Consider the following 13,454-nt stretch of genomic DNA (forward strand, 5'->3'; position numbering starts at 1 on the left):
TAAGGTCCTGCTTGATGTTACTCTGTCATCAACCCCAGAGACTTTTCTCACCTAAAACTTAACAAGACTCATCATATTTCTTATAATGTTAAGGTTTTTAACCCAAAAAATAAATAGTAAAATAGAGTGTATGCAACTGATTGTATATGATTTAGATTCACATTAAAAGAAAGTGCACCCCACTTTTCATGTATGCAGGTGGAGATTTCCTTGCAGTTGGTGTTTTATGTGTTTACCAACTCAGGAGCTTCCTCAGCTGTCTTTGATGTAATAGATTTATATATAATTTGAAGAGATATAATATGTTTAAATCATAATCTTAAAATGAACATTTTGGCAGCTCGAATGTATTGCCTCAGACTGCCTCGAGGCGTATCTTCTGGCTTACTTTCATTAAACTAGCATCTAAGGTCAGTATTTTCTTCAGAATATTTACATTTAATGCTGTTTGATGTGCACACGAGCCCACGCCCCAGTGAAAGAAGCTTAGGTTGAAAGCTGTAGATTTAAGTGAAAAGTCATGACACTAAAGTGTTCGCTTTAAGCAAAGCTTCATTTAATTAGCCTGACAGATACTATTTAACATGAATCACTTCCCTGATATGTCTCGCAGCGTACGTGATGGGGGAAAAAAGGGTTCTGTGCAGGCATGTTGAGCTCATTTATAAAACACTCCGGATAGACAGGAGCAGAAAACCATGTTTCTCATGTCTGTCTCATCCATTTGTTGGACTCACTGATCTTAAAAGCTGACAGTTCACAAGTCAGGATGGAGGCCTAACTGAGTGTTAACTGCACTTAGACGCGTATCACAGCGTACAAAGAACATGTGAGCATCCCGTCGCTCTCTCCCTCTCCCTCTCTCTCTCACACACACTCACAGTCGAACTGACAGAAAGTCAACAAAATATACAGTTTATGATTAACTATTCATATAAACCAAATGTTAGGTTGTTATGCAAACGCTTGTCACAATTATGAAAAACGGTATCTTTGTAGCAAAACTCTGCACGAATATCAGGTAAATAGGCTTTTCCAACCAGACCAGCTAGATACTGATGTGATACTGAGAACACTTTGTTACACTTGACTGGCTAACGTTAGCCACGAGTTCTCGTAATGACGCAAAGAAATGATTTAAACTAAAATTTTAAGGATGTTCAATCATAGCAGATGCTGTTCAATTCATTCAATGTTTAACCAGGACTAAACATTTCAGCTGCAACACTGTTTTAGGGACATTGTTGTAAATTTGACCAATGATCTATCACCTCTCTTCAATTTTTTCCCAGAGAATTGCATCCTTCCTTAAAATGAATAAATAAATAAATAAATGAAATGACAAGACCAAAGCACTTATATATTCACAACACTTGAAGGACAAAACATTTCTAGCTGAGGCATTTGTATTACTATTACTGTACTGTTACCAGTTTGCTGTTAGCCTATAGCTTATATAAGTGAGTACTCGGATAAAATATAAGTATTTTCCTGCATCAACAGTGAGGAACAATATATTCTTTGGAGGATTACAGGCTTGTTACTGTGAACTTCAGGACACATTAGAGTGAATCCTGCCCGGACACAAGAAGTTGCATCTGCAGTGACACATCCAGCATTGGCAGGCTCCCGCATCAGTCAACACGTCCTAAGCGCTAACGCTACATCAGCTGGAGAAGCAGCTACTGGCTGGTTCGCTGTTGCAAACTACAGAATGACAAAAATGACTCATCAGTTGGATTTAGGAAGAATCAGGCAATCACATCAGGTACATGCTGTCGTCTTCATCCAGCAGTGGGTAGATAAAGGCAAAACTATGCTTTTCAGGATAGTGATATGGAGTATACAGTACCTACAGAAGTAGTTTTGAGTTGCTCTGTATGAAACTGAGGTGTTTCAGAGTGTGTGTGTGTGTGTGGGGGGGGGGGGGGGGGCTTTATGCTGTTGCAGGGGAGGCCTCGTGAATGGAATTGAAAGAATATGCTGGGATTTTACTGTTTTTCCAACTGTCCCAGAGTGACAAGCTCCCCCCTTCCTTGAGGATAAACCTTGATATGTCGATCAAAATCTCTTCTTCTTCTTCTTCTTCGTCTTCTTCTTCTCTCTTCAATATTGGCCTCTGTTGCTGTCCAACTCAGAACTTCTTACCTATGGACTATTTTTTAGTACTGAATCTCTGATTTCTAAGTGAACATAGCGACCATATGTGCTTTCACCTGAGAGGACAGTGTCACAACTGTCACATTAGTGTAGTAGTGACTTGTAAAAGGAAACACATTGAACAAAGTGTCCAATATGAAGAAAATCTGTTTAAGAATTACAAGATGAGTGTGACGCTTATACGCCTCTGGTTTAACAGGTCAAAAGAGAGGCTTCTTAAATGAGTGGTTTCATTAACTGTGTTATAAATTGTATGTCTTTACAAAAAGATGTCATTCAGTGTTTATAATACTACATACAGTGAAGCTTTCCTGTTAAAAATGTTGATCTTTATTTAAAGTTGGAGCACAATAAGTCCAACAAACCAACATTACATGCTGTCAATGAATGACTGGATTTACCATGGTGTAGATTGTGAGGAATATTGACAATGTGTGTGGTGTCATTGGTGCTGGCTTGGAAGCTTCCAGTGTGTGTGACTGAAGTCAACAGATATGTGTGTTGTAATGTGAGTGTGTGACATGACAAACAAGTGTCTGTACGTCAGAATGTTCACACGTGCCTTTAAGAAGGATGAAGTGAAATATTATATTGCGCACCGATAAAGTCCTGCACCTTCGGTTTATATTGTACAATAGAAGATCATCTGAATCATAATCAGACCTACTAATGGATAATATCATCAAAAAATTGGTGATTCTTAAATCATATATATCTATACAGTATATATATATATATATATATACTAAACCCTGATGCTGCATTAATCAAGCCAACAGTTCAATAAATCGCCTTTTTCCACTATGACTTCTGCACCTTTTACGGGAGTTTTCCAGTATCCATTTTTTACCTGATTTACAGCCCTGAGGTGCAGTTCACTACTCTGAAGTGTTTACTCACCACAGGCATTAAACAGAACTGTCAATTAGAAGGGGAAGTCAGTGCTCCTAATTGCCTTGTTTAGACGGTCATGTGGGCTAGCATTAGTCTCTCAGTCTGGAAGCGAGTTTGTGTGTGCGTGTGTGTGTGTGCATGTGTGTGTGTGGTAAGGAGTGAGAAGCATGTGAGGATATGAGTGTGTGTCAAAATACGGCACAGCTTACTCCCCTTGATCACCCTGAGTAGTGAACATTTCACCTGACACCTTTATGAGAGGACAGGACCCCAGACTCTTTTTTAAAAGTCCCCTGTCTACTTTGATGTGTGTTATTAAACACACCTGTACCTGATTTGTATGCAGCCCCATTTCAGCTCTCACTCTCCCGGTGCATATTAGTGCTACTTACTATGAAGTCTGAACATCAACAATATTCATGGTTCAGTCTTAATAGGTGGATGTACCATGGAAGCTATAGTCTCCAATAAAAGAATGGTTCCATCAAAGGGCAAAGACATTCATTTATGCTTGTTTTTCTTCACGTTTTCTTTTAATTAAATATAGGATGGCTAATATGTTATGAAATGGGTTGAAAAGAAGTGTTCTGACAGTATTAGTTAATAAAAAAAAATTCCAAAATAAGTTATGAATCATAGCTATAAGAAATATTGAGTCCTTTTCCAAATCTGCTCAGTGGAGATTAAGATGTATTACGACATCTTGGATCCAACCATATTTCTAAATGAGATGCTAGTTGAATTTAATGGCATCTCCGTTTACACCTTGTGGCACCTTTTATTCAAATTTAAAGTCACATTCCTTTACAGGCCGCAAAAACTAGTGTAAAATAAATAAAGAGCAACTATGGCTATGATGAAAGCTGCATTAACTTGTCGGTGAGGCATGCAGGTGTGCGTCAGAGATTAATGTCTGCAGCGTTTTGGAGGAGAAAGGGTTGATGGGAGGATAAAGAACACAAAGAGCTCATAAATTATCTGCATACATGAGCTGCTTATTTGATCAGTGATAAGGGAAATGAGTCCACTTGCTCTCATATGAAGCTTATGAGCCCTTCGATACCATCAATTTAGCTCTCAATGACAACTAGTCCTTAGCGTGGATGAACACACCCTTGCTGGTAAGCTATACGATAGGATTAGAAGTGTATTTGATATGCAATGGTTGGAATTAAAGAATATTTAGATACATTGTTCCCTCAATGTAAAGCAAAGGCTTAGCTGAGGCCTTGTACTTTACAGAAGATGGAGTAAATGATCTGTTTTGCCCTTGAGGATCAATATGGACCAGCTCAAGGTCACTCTGGTTCCTGCTGCTAATAGTTAAGAGGTTCCTCAAAAAGAAGAGAAAAAGCCTCGACGCAAAAGGGACTAATCCTGGTAGAGATGTTCGAGCCGACGCAGCTTGAGGTGCGTCTCGTGCGTTGACGCCTCGCTCCCATCTTCACCTGCCGTTGCTCTCAATCAAACAAGAAGGTGGAAGTTTCTCTTCAGTGTGTTCAAAGGTGACCAGTGGCGAGACATTTCTTGAACAGCAACTCTTTTATTGGGAACAAATGTTGACATTTGGGGGTGGGGGGGCTTCAGAAAGTGCCTCTGGTGCTATTTGACAGCAGTGTGTGGAGCCCACCTGAGAATAAAGCATGCATTTCAGTAAATCAGCTCCAAATAAAAGCATTTGCGCTGGGGAAGAAGAAGCTGGCCAGAGGCTAAAACATCCACAACTTCCCTAGTCCCTGCTGATAAGAGATAGATAAAAATGGTTGATATATATATATATATATATATATATATATATATATATATATATATATATATATATATATATATATAATCTTGTGTAAATGACTCAGAAAAGTAGTATTGAATGTTAAAAAAGACAATACAACACGATGTACTACAAACTTTGCAGTTGTCAGAAAGATGTTTGAAAACTTAAGGAGGGCTTGAGAGTATAGGTGCTGCTCACCATCACATCCATGGTGGGAGCCATACAGTACTGTGGACAAGCAGGAGGAGGAGGAGCAGGAGGAGGAGTGTGGAAGGGAGTCCCATGAGATTTGGAGATTTGAACATTCAAGCTCAAATTCAACTTGAAAATGAAGTACTCGCTTTTAGTCTTGCTCAGAGCAGTGGAGGATAAGTCTTTCTTATACATTAATGACGTAATATTACACATCTTTTATGAAATTTAAAAAAATATTGGAAATCGGATAATAATAATAATAATAATAATAATAATAATAATAATAATAATGATAGAGCCTAAGCCACCCCCCTCACCTCCACCACCAAATTGTTTAATTAGCTGCGTCCTAATAACCAAACCAGGATGAAAAGCAGAGGAAAGCCTGTCCGATTAAGGCCCATCACACAGCCCATTGGAGCTGGCAGATGCTTAGATAGACTTTTATGGATTGCTGAATGCCATGCCGTAATGAAGCAGGCAGGGCTGACCCATCCTGAACCAGGCTAAAAAGCTCCCGGGACGAGCCCCGCTGGGAGCCCATAATGCTCGATGCGTCCCACGGCTGTATTAATCACACTGAAAAATAAATACGTGGTAGGGAGAGAGGAGAAGGGAAGAGGGAAGAAAAATGAAATTAAGTGTGTCGTTTATTCCAATCAAGGTCGTGAATATGTGGCCTGAAAAGAGATGATATGTCGAGTTCATTTAGAAAGAATGGATCGAGCATTCTGGGAGCAGTCATCATATTTGAGGGAGGACAGATTCATCAAGCGTTTCCCATTCGACTGACGAAATAGAACATGATAAATATAGAGCTGCAGAAAAGAATGACTCTCCAAGGTTTAAGGAATAGTTGGGAAAACAGTTTAATATTTTCTCCTTTAATGGATATCATACCTCGCCAGTATGACTAGCGCGTTTTGATTTGTATTTACATTCAAAGATATAAATTAGTAAAAGTTCTCCTGATAACAAGATTGTTGCTTTTCCCCCAAATGTCTCAAATTATATATATATATATATATATATATATATATATATATATATATATATATGTATATATATATATATACAAAACAAACAGACGTCAGATGTCAGTTTCCCATTTTTGCAATACAACTTGCATAAATTATAGGCATAATTTCGCCATTATTTAAAAAAATAAATATCAAATGTAGGCTATTCCACTTTGAAGTCCTCAGGTTCGCTTCAGTTCCATTGCATCCCCTCCTTTTACAAATACGGTTTCACAGAAAGCCCAGATTATGTTTCCACACAAATAACATACCGTGGCAAATAAGCAAACTAGGAACCTGAGAAATAACGTGTAAATCACATATATCGGGAGATCTCTTTCAAACCCACGAGCACATGAAATTATCCATAATACGTCAAAACAAGAAAAAAGGTGAAACAATACAATAATAATGTGTGTGTGTGTGTGTGTGTGTGTGTGTGTGTGTGTGTGTGTGTGTGTGTGTGTGTGTGTTGTGGAGTGTCCGTCTATGTGAGACCCGGGAAGCGGTAGCAGCTTTCATTCCCACTATATGGTGGCACTTGATCCGGTTTGGAGGAAAGGTTACTGAGGTTCAAACGTGGGGCTAAAAGCAATTGTGACACCTACCTGCAGAGCATGGAAATAAAAAGATTAAAACGATCAAATGATCAATTCCTCCAGAAAACATCAACGGCAAGTGCTTATTAAATCCTTGTGGCCTAATTGCCAGAAATTAAAAAAAAAAACGTGTGTGTGTGTGTGTGTGTGTGTGTGTGTGTGTAGCCTTTGAATGTATGCAAGGAAAGTAACCATCACAACATGATATATGAGGTGTGCTAAGAATGCAGAGCAAACCAACTGATTTGTTTGCTTTTGGCTGACCCTGTGTAATTATAATTAGCCTAAGCTGCTAGATAAGGTTCGGGGCCACACACACACACACACACACACACACACACACACACACAAACACACACACACACACACACACACACACACACACACACACACACACATCTCAGGGTGCATTAAAATAAAGTCCTGCCACTGTGCCACTGTGTGTAAACACGCGTCCGTGTGCGTGCGTGCGTGCGTAAATACGCCGAGGCCTAGGTGAGGCCTGTCCTTCAGGCTCAAGTCAATACCTGTTTGTTTACAACAGGCTTTTCTTATGATGTCATCATCATAATGAGTCAGTGAGATTTAGACCAAACAGGCCGAGTTTAATTTTTAAAAAAAAGGTGATTACAAACGCATTATTTTAGATTAACTGTGCTGAAAACGAATTATACACCGTAATACTCGTTCATTTGCTCAGTAAACTCGTTATTGAGTCTCAGGTTAACTCCGAAAATCTTGAAACAATCGACGGTGCCACCTGTTTCTCATGCGTGACTTCTTGAAAAGTTCCCTGAAACGAGGCAAAATCATCTCTTGGTGCAGAAAAAAGTGACACAAATAAAATCAGTTGATTTGCTTTGGAAATATATTTACCCCCACCTATGGAACATTTTCTCCTCTCCTATTTTTTGTCGTTGTTGTTGTTGTTGTTTTTTATATAAAAATGGGATACCATCTCAAGATTCCACATAAATAACTTCTGAAAAAGGGGTTCTCACCCCCGCTACTCTACGTACCTTTCTTCGCCTCTAAATTTGCGGGTCTGAAATGCTGCTGCTGCTGCTGCTGCTCAACAACGACAACAGTCTGGTTCGGGTTATTTTTAACGAGAGGAGAGTCTGGCCTGTGTTTGGGATTTGTGCTCGCCTCTAAAGCCTGGTGAGAGCCGAGACCTTCGTTTGCAGCAGCGGCGGCGGCGGCGGCAGCGGCGGCGGCAGCAGCCAGACTCATTCCAGATGAATTAGTGTAGCGCAGGATCCCTTGGCCCTGCAGGGGGCTGAAGTTGCCATAGTTTGTGTAATTGCTATAAAAGGGAGACGTGTAATAAATAGGTCTTCCAAGGATGGAGGGGGCCGGGTAGAGGGAGGGCGAAGTGGCAGCCGGGGAGGTGGTGGAGGGCGTGGGGGGAGTGAGGAGGCCACCGCTGGAGGAGGGGCAGCTCGGTTGCCCGGGCTGCCCCAGTTGCTGATGCTGCTGCTTTTGGTCTGAGGTGGCAATCTCCGCCAGCGACCACAACTTGGGTTTAGGGGTCTGAGGAGCCCCCGAGGACGGTCTGCTATCAAGGCATGAGGACGATTTACTGGTGCTAATATTGCTGCTATTGACGAGGCTCCGAGCCAAATCCTCGCGATGGTTGTGTAGCTGGTGGAGGTGATGGAGGTGGTGGTGGTGGTGGTGGTGGTGACTGAGAACTGGCGCTTCTACTCCCATTAGAGGTGAAGATGTGACGGGTTTAGGGGAGAGCTGGAAGCGCGGGTCGTGGTTCTGGTCCTCGGCGTCCTCGTCGCATTTGTCTCCGAGCTGATCTGAGTTCAGATCCCCCACGCGACAGCCGACCTTCTCCCCGTCTGACTCCGCCGAGCAGGAGTGATCCGTCAGGGTGTCGACGTGCAAGCTGATACCTGGGGGAACAGAATAAAAATGTATACATATACATATATGTTAATATATATATGTATTGGTGTGTGTGTGTGTGTGTGTGTGTGTGTGTGTGTGTGTGTGTTAAAAGACGCAGGCATATGAGAAGGCAAATACGAAAAAAAATCAAATAATGAAGAAAAAGTAAAAGTACGCATGCCTGTTACATTTAAATGCCAATTAATAAGCCAATAATAAACTGTAGCAGTAACTAGGAAACCATTTTAAAAAGTGAAAACTGCCATTAGACATCATAATGTGGATCAAAATTAATTACAGTTTATTTTAGAAAACACCCCCGAATTTAGAAGGCTGTTCTATTTTATGGGATGGAATTATGGGTTCGTTTAGCTCTCAATCAATACATGCTATCAATTAATAAAGGCAATTAATACACTTGTGATAATTACTATGTTGTTTGTCAGTCCTGCCATCAATAAAGACGATTGAACAGGTAGGTTGTCAGGTCTTAAGATTTTGTTTTCATTGAAAAAAAAACAACGCATCCAGAATAATACACGATGCTGCTGCATGCAATCAAAATAAATTAGAATTAGATTAAGAGATCTTTTCCCTGGTATATTATTGCTCAACTTGAGTAGTAAATCAAAGGAATGCCCCCCCCCCCCACACACACACACACACACACTCGCCCCAAACCCTGAATTGTTAAATTTATCATTGGCTTGCTCGCCGGATTATACCCCACCTTCATCTTCCGCTGAAGCCTCGCTGTTATCCAGGTTTTTGTCAGAACGCTCCACCTCCTTCCTCTCTCCGTCCCCGTCCTCCTCGTCCTCGTCCTCGCTCTTGTTCCTGGGTGCCCAGGTCATCTTGTTCTCCTTCTTGAGCCTCCTCCGGGCGTTGGCGAACCAGGTGGAGACCTGCGTCAGGGTCATTTTAGTGATGATGGCCAACATGATCTTCTCTCCTTTCGTCGGGTACGGGTTCTTCCTGTGCTCCTGCAGCCAGGCCTTCAGGGTTGCCGTGGCATCCCTGGTGGCATTTTTCCGGTACGCCGGGTCATTGAGTTGATAGGGGTACCCAGGACTTCCGTATGGATGGTAACTTAACGCCCCGGCCATGCCCGTCGTGTGCGCGTCATATGGAGAGCTCTGGAGGGAAGTTGAGAGGAAGTCTTAAGTCTGCGGTGTGTGTTCAGTGAGGAGTGTTACAGTTACATTCTCCCATAATAAAAGCAACAGTAACGTGGCGAGGTGACTACTTTCAAAACAATATCATAGATGCCTCGAGGTGTTTTCAAGCACTAAACGCAACTTCGAATTTCTCTCAAGCGTTCGTCCCGCAGCTCCTCCTCATCTAATCTTAGAAACCTGTTGGACCAGGTGAAATGAGCTGGCATAGCGCACTGGCAGATGGTTTTTTTTTCTGTTTATAAAATATCATTTTAATGTTCCAGATTCATTTCTGATATACGTTGATTTGTTTGAACAAACGATCCATAATTTATGCGCTTTCGCTTTGGCCATTTTGACACAAAGTGCGGAGGGAGAGGGAAGAAAAAGCGTAAATGTGAGCATGACAGCAGAGAGCAGGCCACAGAAAAGCACCAACTAATGGTTAACTAGGAGTTAAGATCATTATCGTATTAACCGATAACAAGGCTCCAGTCTGTTAAGATCATAAAACGGATATTTCAATTTTCTAATCAGCTATTAAGCCTCTCGTTTTCTTCCATGTGGCTGCGTTTTTGTTTTGTTGTGGCAGCCCCCAGTTTGCTAACGTCTCTTCTTCTCAGCATTACAAATCCTATTAGCAAATCACTTGATATGCACCTTTTCCTAAAACGGTTGAAGCGCCCTGTGACTTTGGCGGTGCGCGTCATGGTTTTCATGTTCAAATTCCGTTTATTCAACTCAGTATAAAGTCAGCAACTTCATCCCCTGACGAGTTTTATGACTTTTCAAACGGCTGCTGAGGAAAGAAAAAGAGAGAGAGAGAGACAGAGAGAGAGAGAGAGACACAGAGAGAGAGAGAGATACTGCGCGTGTTATAATAATTTTCTATGGCACATAAATTCACCAGCTTAAGGTTCAAATGAAAACCTTCGCTGCTGTTGTTTTACATAATTAGCTGCCCAGCGAGCGTTAAGCGCTGGTAAAGCAATTACAATTTGCTGCTCGAGCTTTGAAATCATATTGAAAACAAAGGGGTCAAGAGTTTAATAATACGGGCCAGATGATGTGGATACACAGAAGTTCGCTGCTGACAAACGCTTTAAACCTGCACCGATTCAAACGTGCTCCACGCCTGTCACAGACCTGGGAACATTTCACGCACTTTCCGATTAAAACACGCATTCCCCTGCGCAGATTCTCATCTTAGATAATCATATATGGAGAGGAGATATTTTACCATGTACGATGGGAATCCCGTAGTTGGATCCGTTGAGTATGACAGAGGACTGGAGAAGCCTGCGCCCGCCGAGGCGGAGAAAGCAGCCGATCCGGGGTAAGGGCTGAAGGCTGAGCCAGAGGACGATCTCGCCAAATCTTCGTTCCGCGGGGCAGCCAGAGCCGAGGCCCCGTAAGCAGGACACGAATAAAGAGCCAGAGAGCCCGGGGGCTGGTAGAGGTAACCCTGAGGATAGGACATTGGTGAACGCGGGGATAGGTCACCGGTTCCAAAAAAGAAAGGAGCGAACGCGCGAGGCGGCCGGTAACAACAGCCAAATCAGTAAACAATCAACTCAATAATCAGCAAACAGTCATCAGACAATGAAATAAAAAAAAGTCCTCCCTCGAAAGCCCCCGTACTGGGAAAACCCCGAAAGATCTGTTAAAGTGCCCACATAGAGGCAGTGTGGCATGCGTTTTGATCCCCTAGCGTCCGATGTTTTTAGTACGCAGCACTATGAAGTGAGGAGTTAGGAGAGAAGGAGCCAGTGGAGTTTCAGATACACGGAGCATTGGGGGAAACGGGACCTGTCACTCCGGCTCATCTGAATATCTCATCCCCGCCCCTTTCTGCCTCACAGACGGGGAGCCTCGGAACAAAACCAAGACTCCACACTGCAAAAAGTAGAGTCCAGCGATCCTCGTGGACTCGTCGAGCTCCGTGTGGGAGTTTCATCTTATTTTCCCTCAAGTTAAACAAAAATCAAAACAAAAAAAACCCATTTTTTGACATGCTGATCAAAATCGACAGGCTGTTTGTCATTTTGGAGAATTTATTTCACATGGATTCAGTTTCAAATCAGGATTTCAAGTCATGATTTGAAATTATCTTCCCTTCATTGAATATAATAATTAAAACTCCTTATAATTTTACTTGATAGAGTTGGATATTTTTTGCAGGAAAAGGGAAACGACGATGCAGACAGGAGTGTATTTAGATACAATGAGCTGTTTTACGGTTTATTCAATGTATAGTTGTTTTAATGTCACATTGATTGTGGCACAAGCTAAACCTGCTCACACTCTCGTTACAAGAGGGAGAGAGGGACTATAAAATGACCGGAGTACTCCGCTTACTGCTGGATACTCCGTCAGTCCGGCGATGGTCACGTCCATATGCGTGCGAGGTGTGTGCGCGCTCCTCAGGCAGTGCGCACTCCGTCCTGCGGGAGGCGTCCCCGACTCCCTCATGTCCACTACACACACACACACACACACACACACACACACACACACACACACACACACACACACACACACACACACACACATTTTACTATTACAGTTACACTCATCAGCAGTAATAAAGCTCTTAGAGGTGCTGATTGTCTTTGTTTGAGGACACTCTGTCTTGTCCCGGGTGCGCGTCTGTGTGCACTTCCAGTCACCTGCCTGCACCAGTCTGCGTCTCCGTGCGCGTTTTAGGTTCGTCTAGATGCAAAACAGGACAGGAAGTGTCCTTTGTGACTGTGATTACAGTCGTTGTGACCTCTGGAGGAGATGCAGCATGTTGCAAACTGTGACAGCGGGGTTTTATTTGGGACGGTCAGTCAAGGTGGCAGCTATTGAAGAGTGGCCTCCTCATCAGTATTCAACCAAAATGAATGTATTCGTCCATCAGGTGCTTGTTCTCCCACCGCAGTGCGTTCTAGCAGCCTTGTAATCAGCTACACCACAATTTAAATATGCGCGGTACATCTTGCCTGCTGGCAGGAATGACTAATAACGCATAAACGAATGCAGGCGTGACGGTGTATAAAGAATAATCTTTATACTGCAGTTTTGATAATTAATACAAAATATCCCATAATGACCTGTGTTCTGATCCAGAAGTAATTACACCAGTAATGGATGCAATCTTTCACTTTACTTCCAGGGGAGTCATGACACGACATAAAATAACACCATTATATGGGCGTAAGTGTAAATCTATTAAAAAAAAACTGTGTATATATACACACACACACAATTATATATATATATATATATATATATATATATATATATATATATATATATACGACCTTTCAAGACAAAGTCGACGCATTAGAAGTTAATTGTATAACAAGCATAGGATTTAAAATTAGACACATGTTGTTTAAATATGAGGCAGCATAAACGATATATCTCATTTGTTTTGGTTTCTGGGAGAAAAAAAACGGGGAAAAGCACTGTGCCGGGTAGTGTAGGAGTTAAACGTCATGATCGAATAAGAGTGAAGTGACTGAAGTGACATCGTGTTGAATAACCCTCTGCATATCAACAAACATCGCTGCCCGAAATAATTTCAGTATTGCAGAAAAGTTCTACACCTTTTCTTACTGACTTTTGTATCTGCCGTCTGTCTGCTGCTAAGGAAACGGTTTGCATGATTAGTTATATATTTGATACAGCTGGTTTCAGGCAGGAGTAATCAATCCCAGAGGAGTAAATGAGTAAGTCTTATTAGAGAAAGGGCCAAGTTGTGCTTGACAGGGAG

The 13,454-nt window shown here is 41.9% G+C and overlaps 1 protein-coding gene across 1 annotated transcript; it reads right to left on the reverse strand.

Moving 5' to 3' along the window:
- Nucleotides 1-6,974: 6,974 nt before the first annotated feature.
- irx2a (iroquois homeobox 2a) lies at nt 6,975-11,497 on the reverse strand. Its single transcript, XM_086217325.1, has 3 exons — nt 10,935-11,497; nt 9,268-9,673; nt 6,975-8,542 (listed from the first exon to the last, which is right to left on the reverse strand). Exons 1-3 carry the CDS (start codon nt 11,172-11,174, stop codon nt 7,650-7,652), a joined length of 1,539 nt encoding a protein of 512 aa, XP_086073451.1. The 5' UTR covers nt 11,175-11,497; the 3' UTR covers nt 6,975-7,649.
- Nucleotides 11,498-13,454: the final 1,957 nt, after the last annotated feature.

Source organism: Aulostomus chinensis, chromosome 11 (genome assembly GCF_037954235.1).
Source record: "Aulostomus chinensis isolate RoL2024-O1b breed Wild chromosome 11, RoL_Achi_v1.0, whole genome shotgun sequence".
NCBI classification, from domain to species: Eukaryota; Metazoa; Chordata; class Actinopteri; order Syngnathiformes; family Aulostomidae; genus Aulostomus; species Aulostomus chinensis.

Coding starts and splice junctions, on each gene's coding strand:
- irx2a (XM_086217325.1), bottom strand. CDS start 11,174: ATGTCCTATCCTCAGGGTTACCTCTACCAGCCCCCGGGCTCTCTGGCT. Junction 9,674..10,934: donor CGGGATTCCCATCGTACATG/GTAAAATATCTC, acceptor ACTTCCCTCCAG/AGCTCTCCATATGACGCGCA. Junction 8,543..9,267: donor GGCTTCAGCGGAAGATGAAG/GTGGGGTATAAT, acceptor CTGTTCCCCCAG/GTATCAGCTTGCACGTCGAC.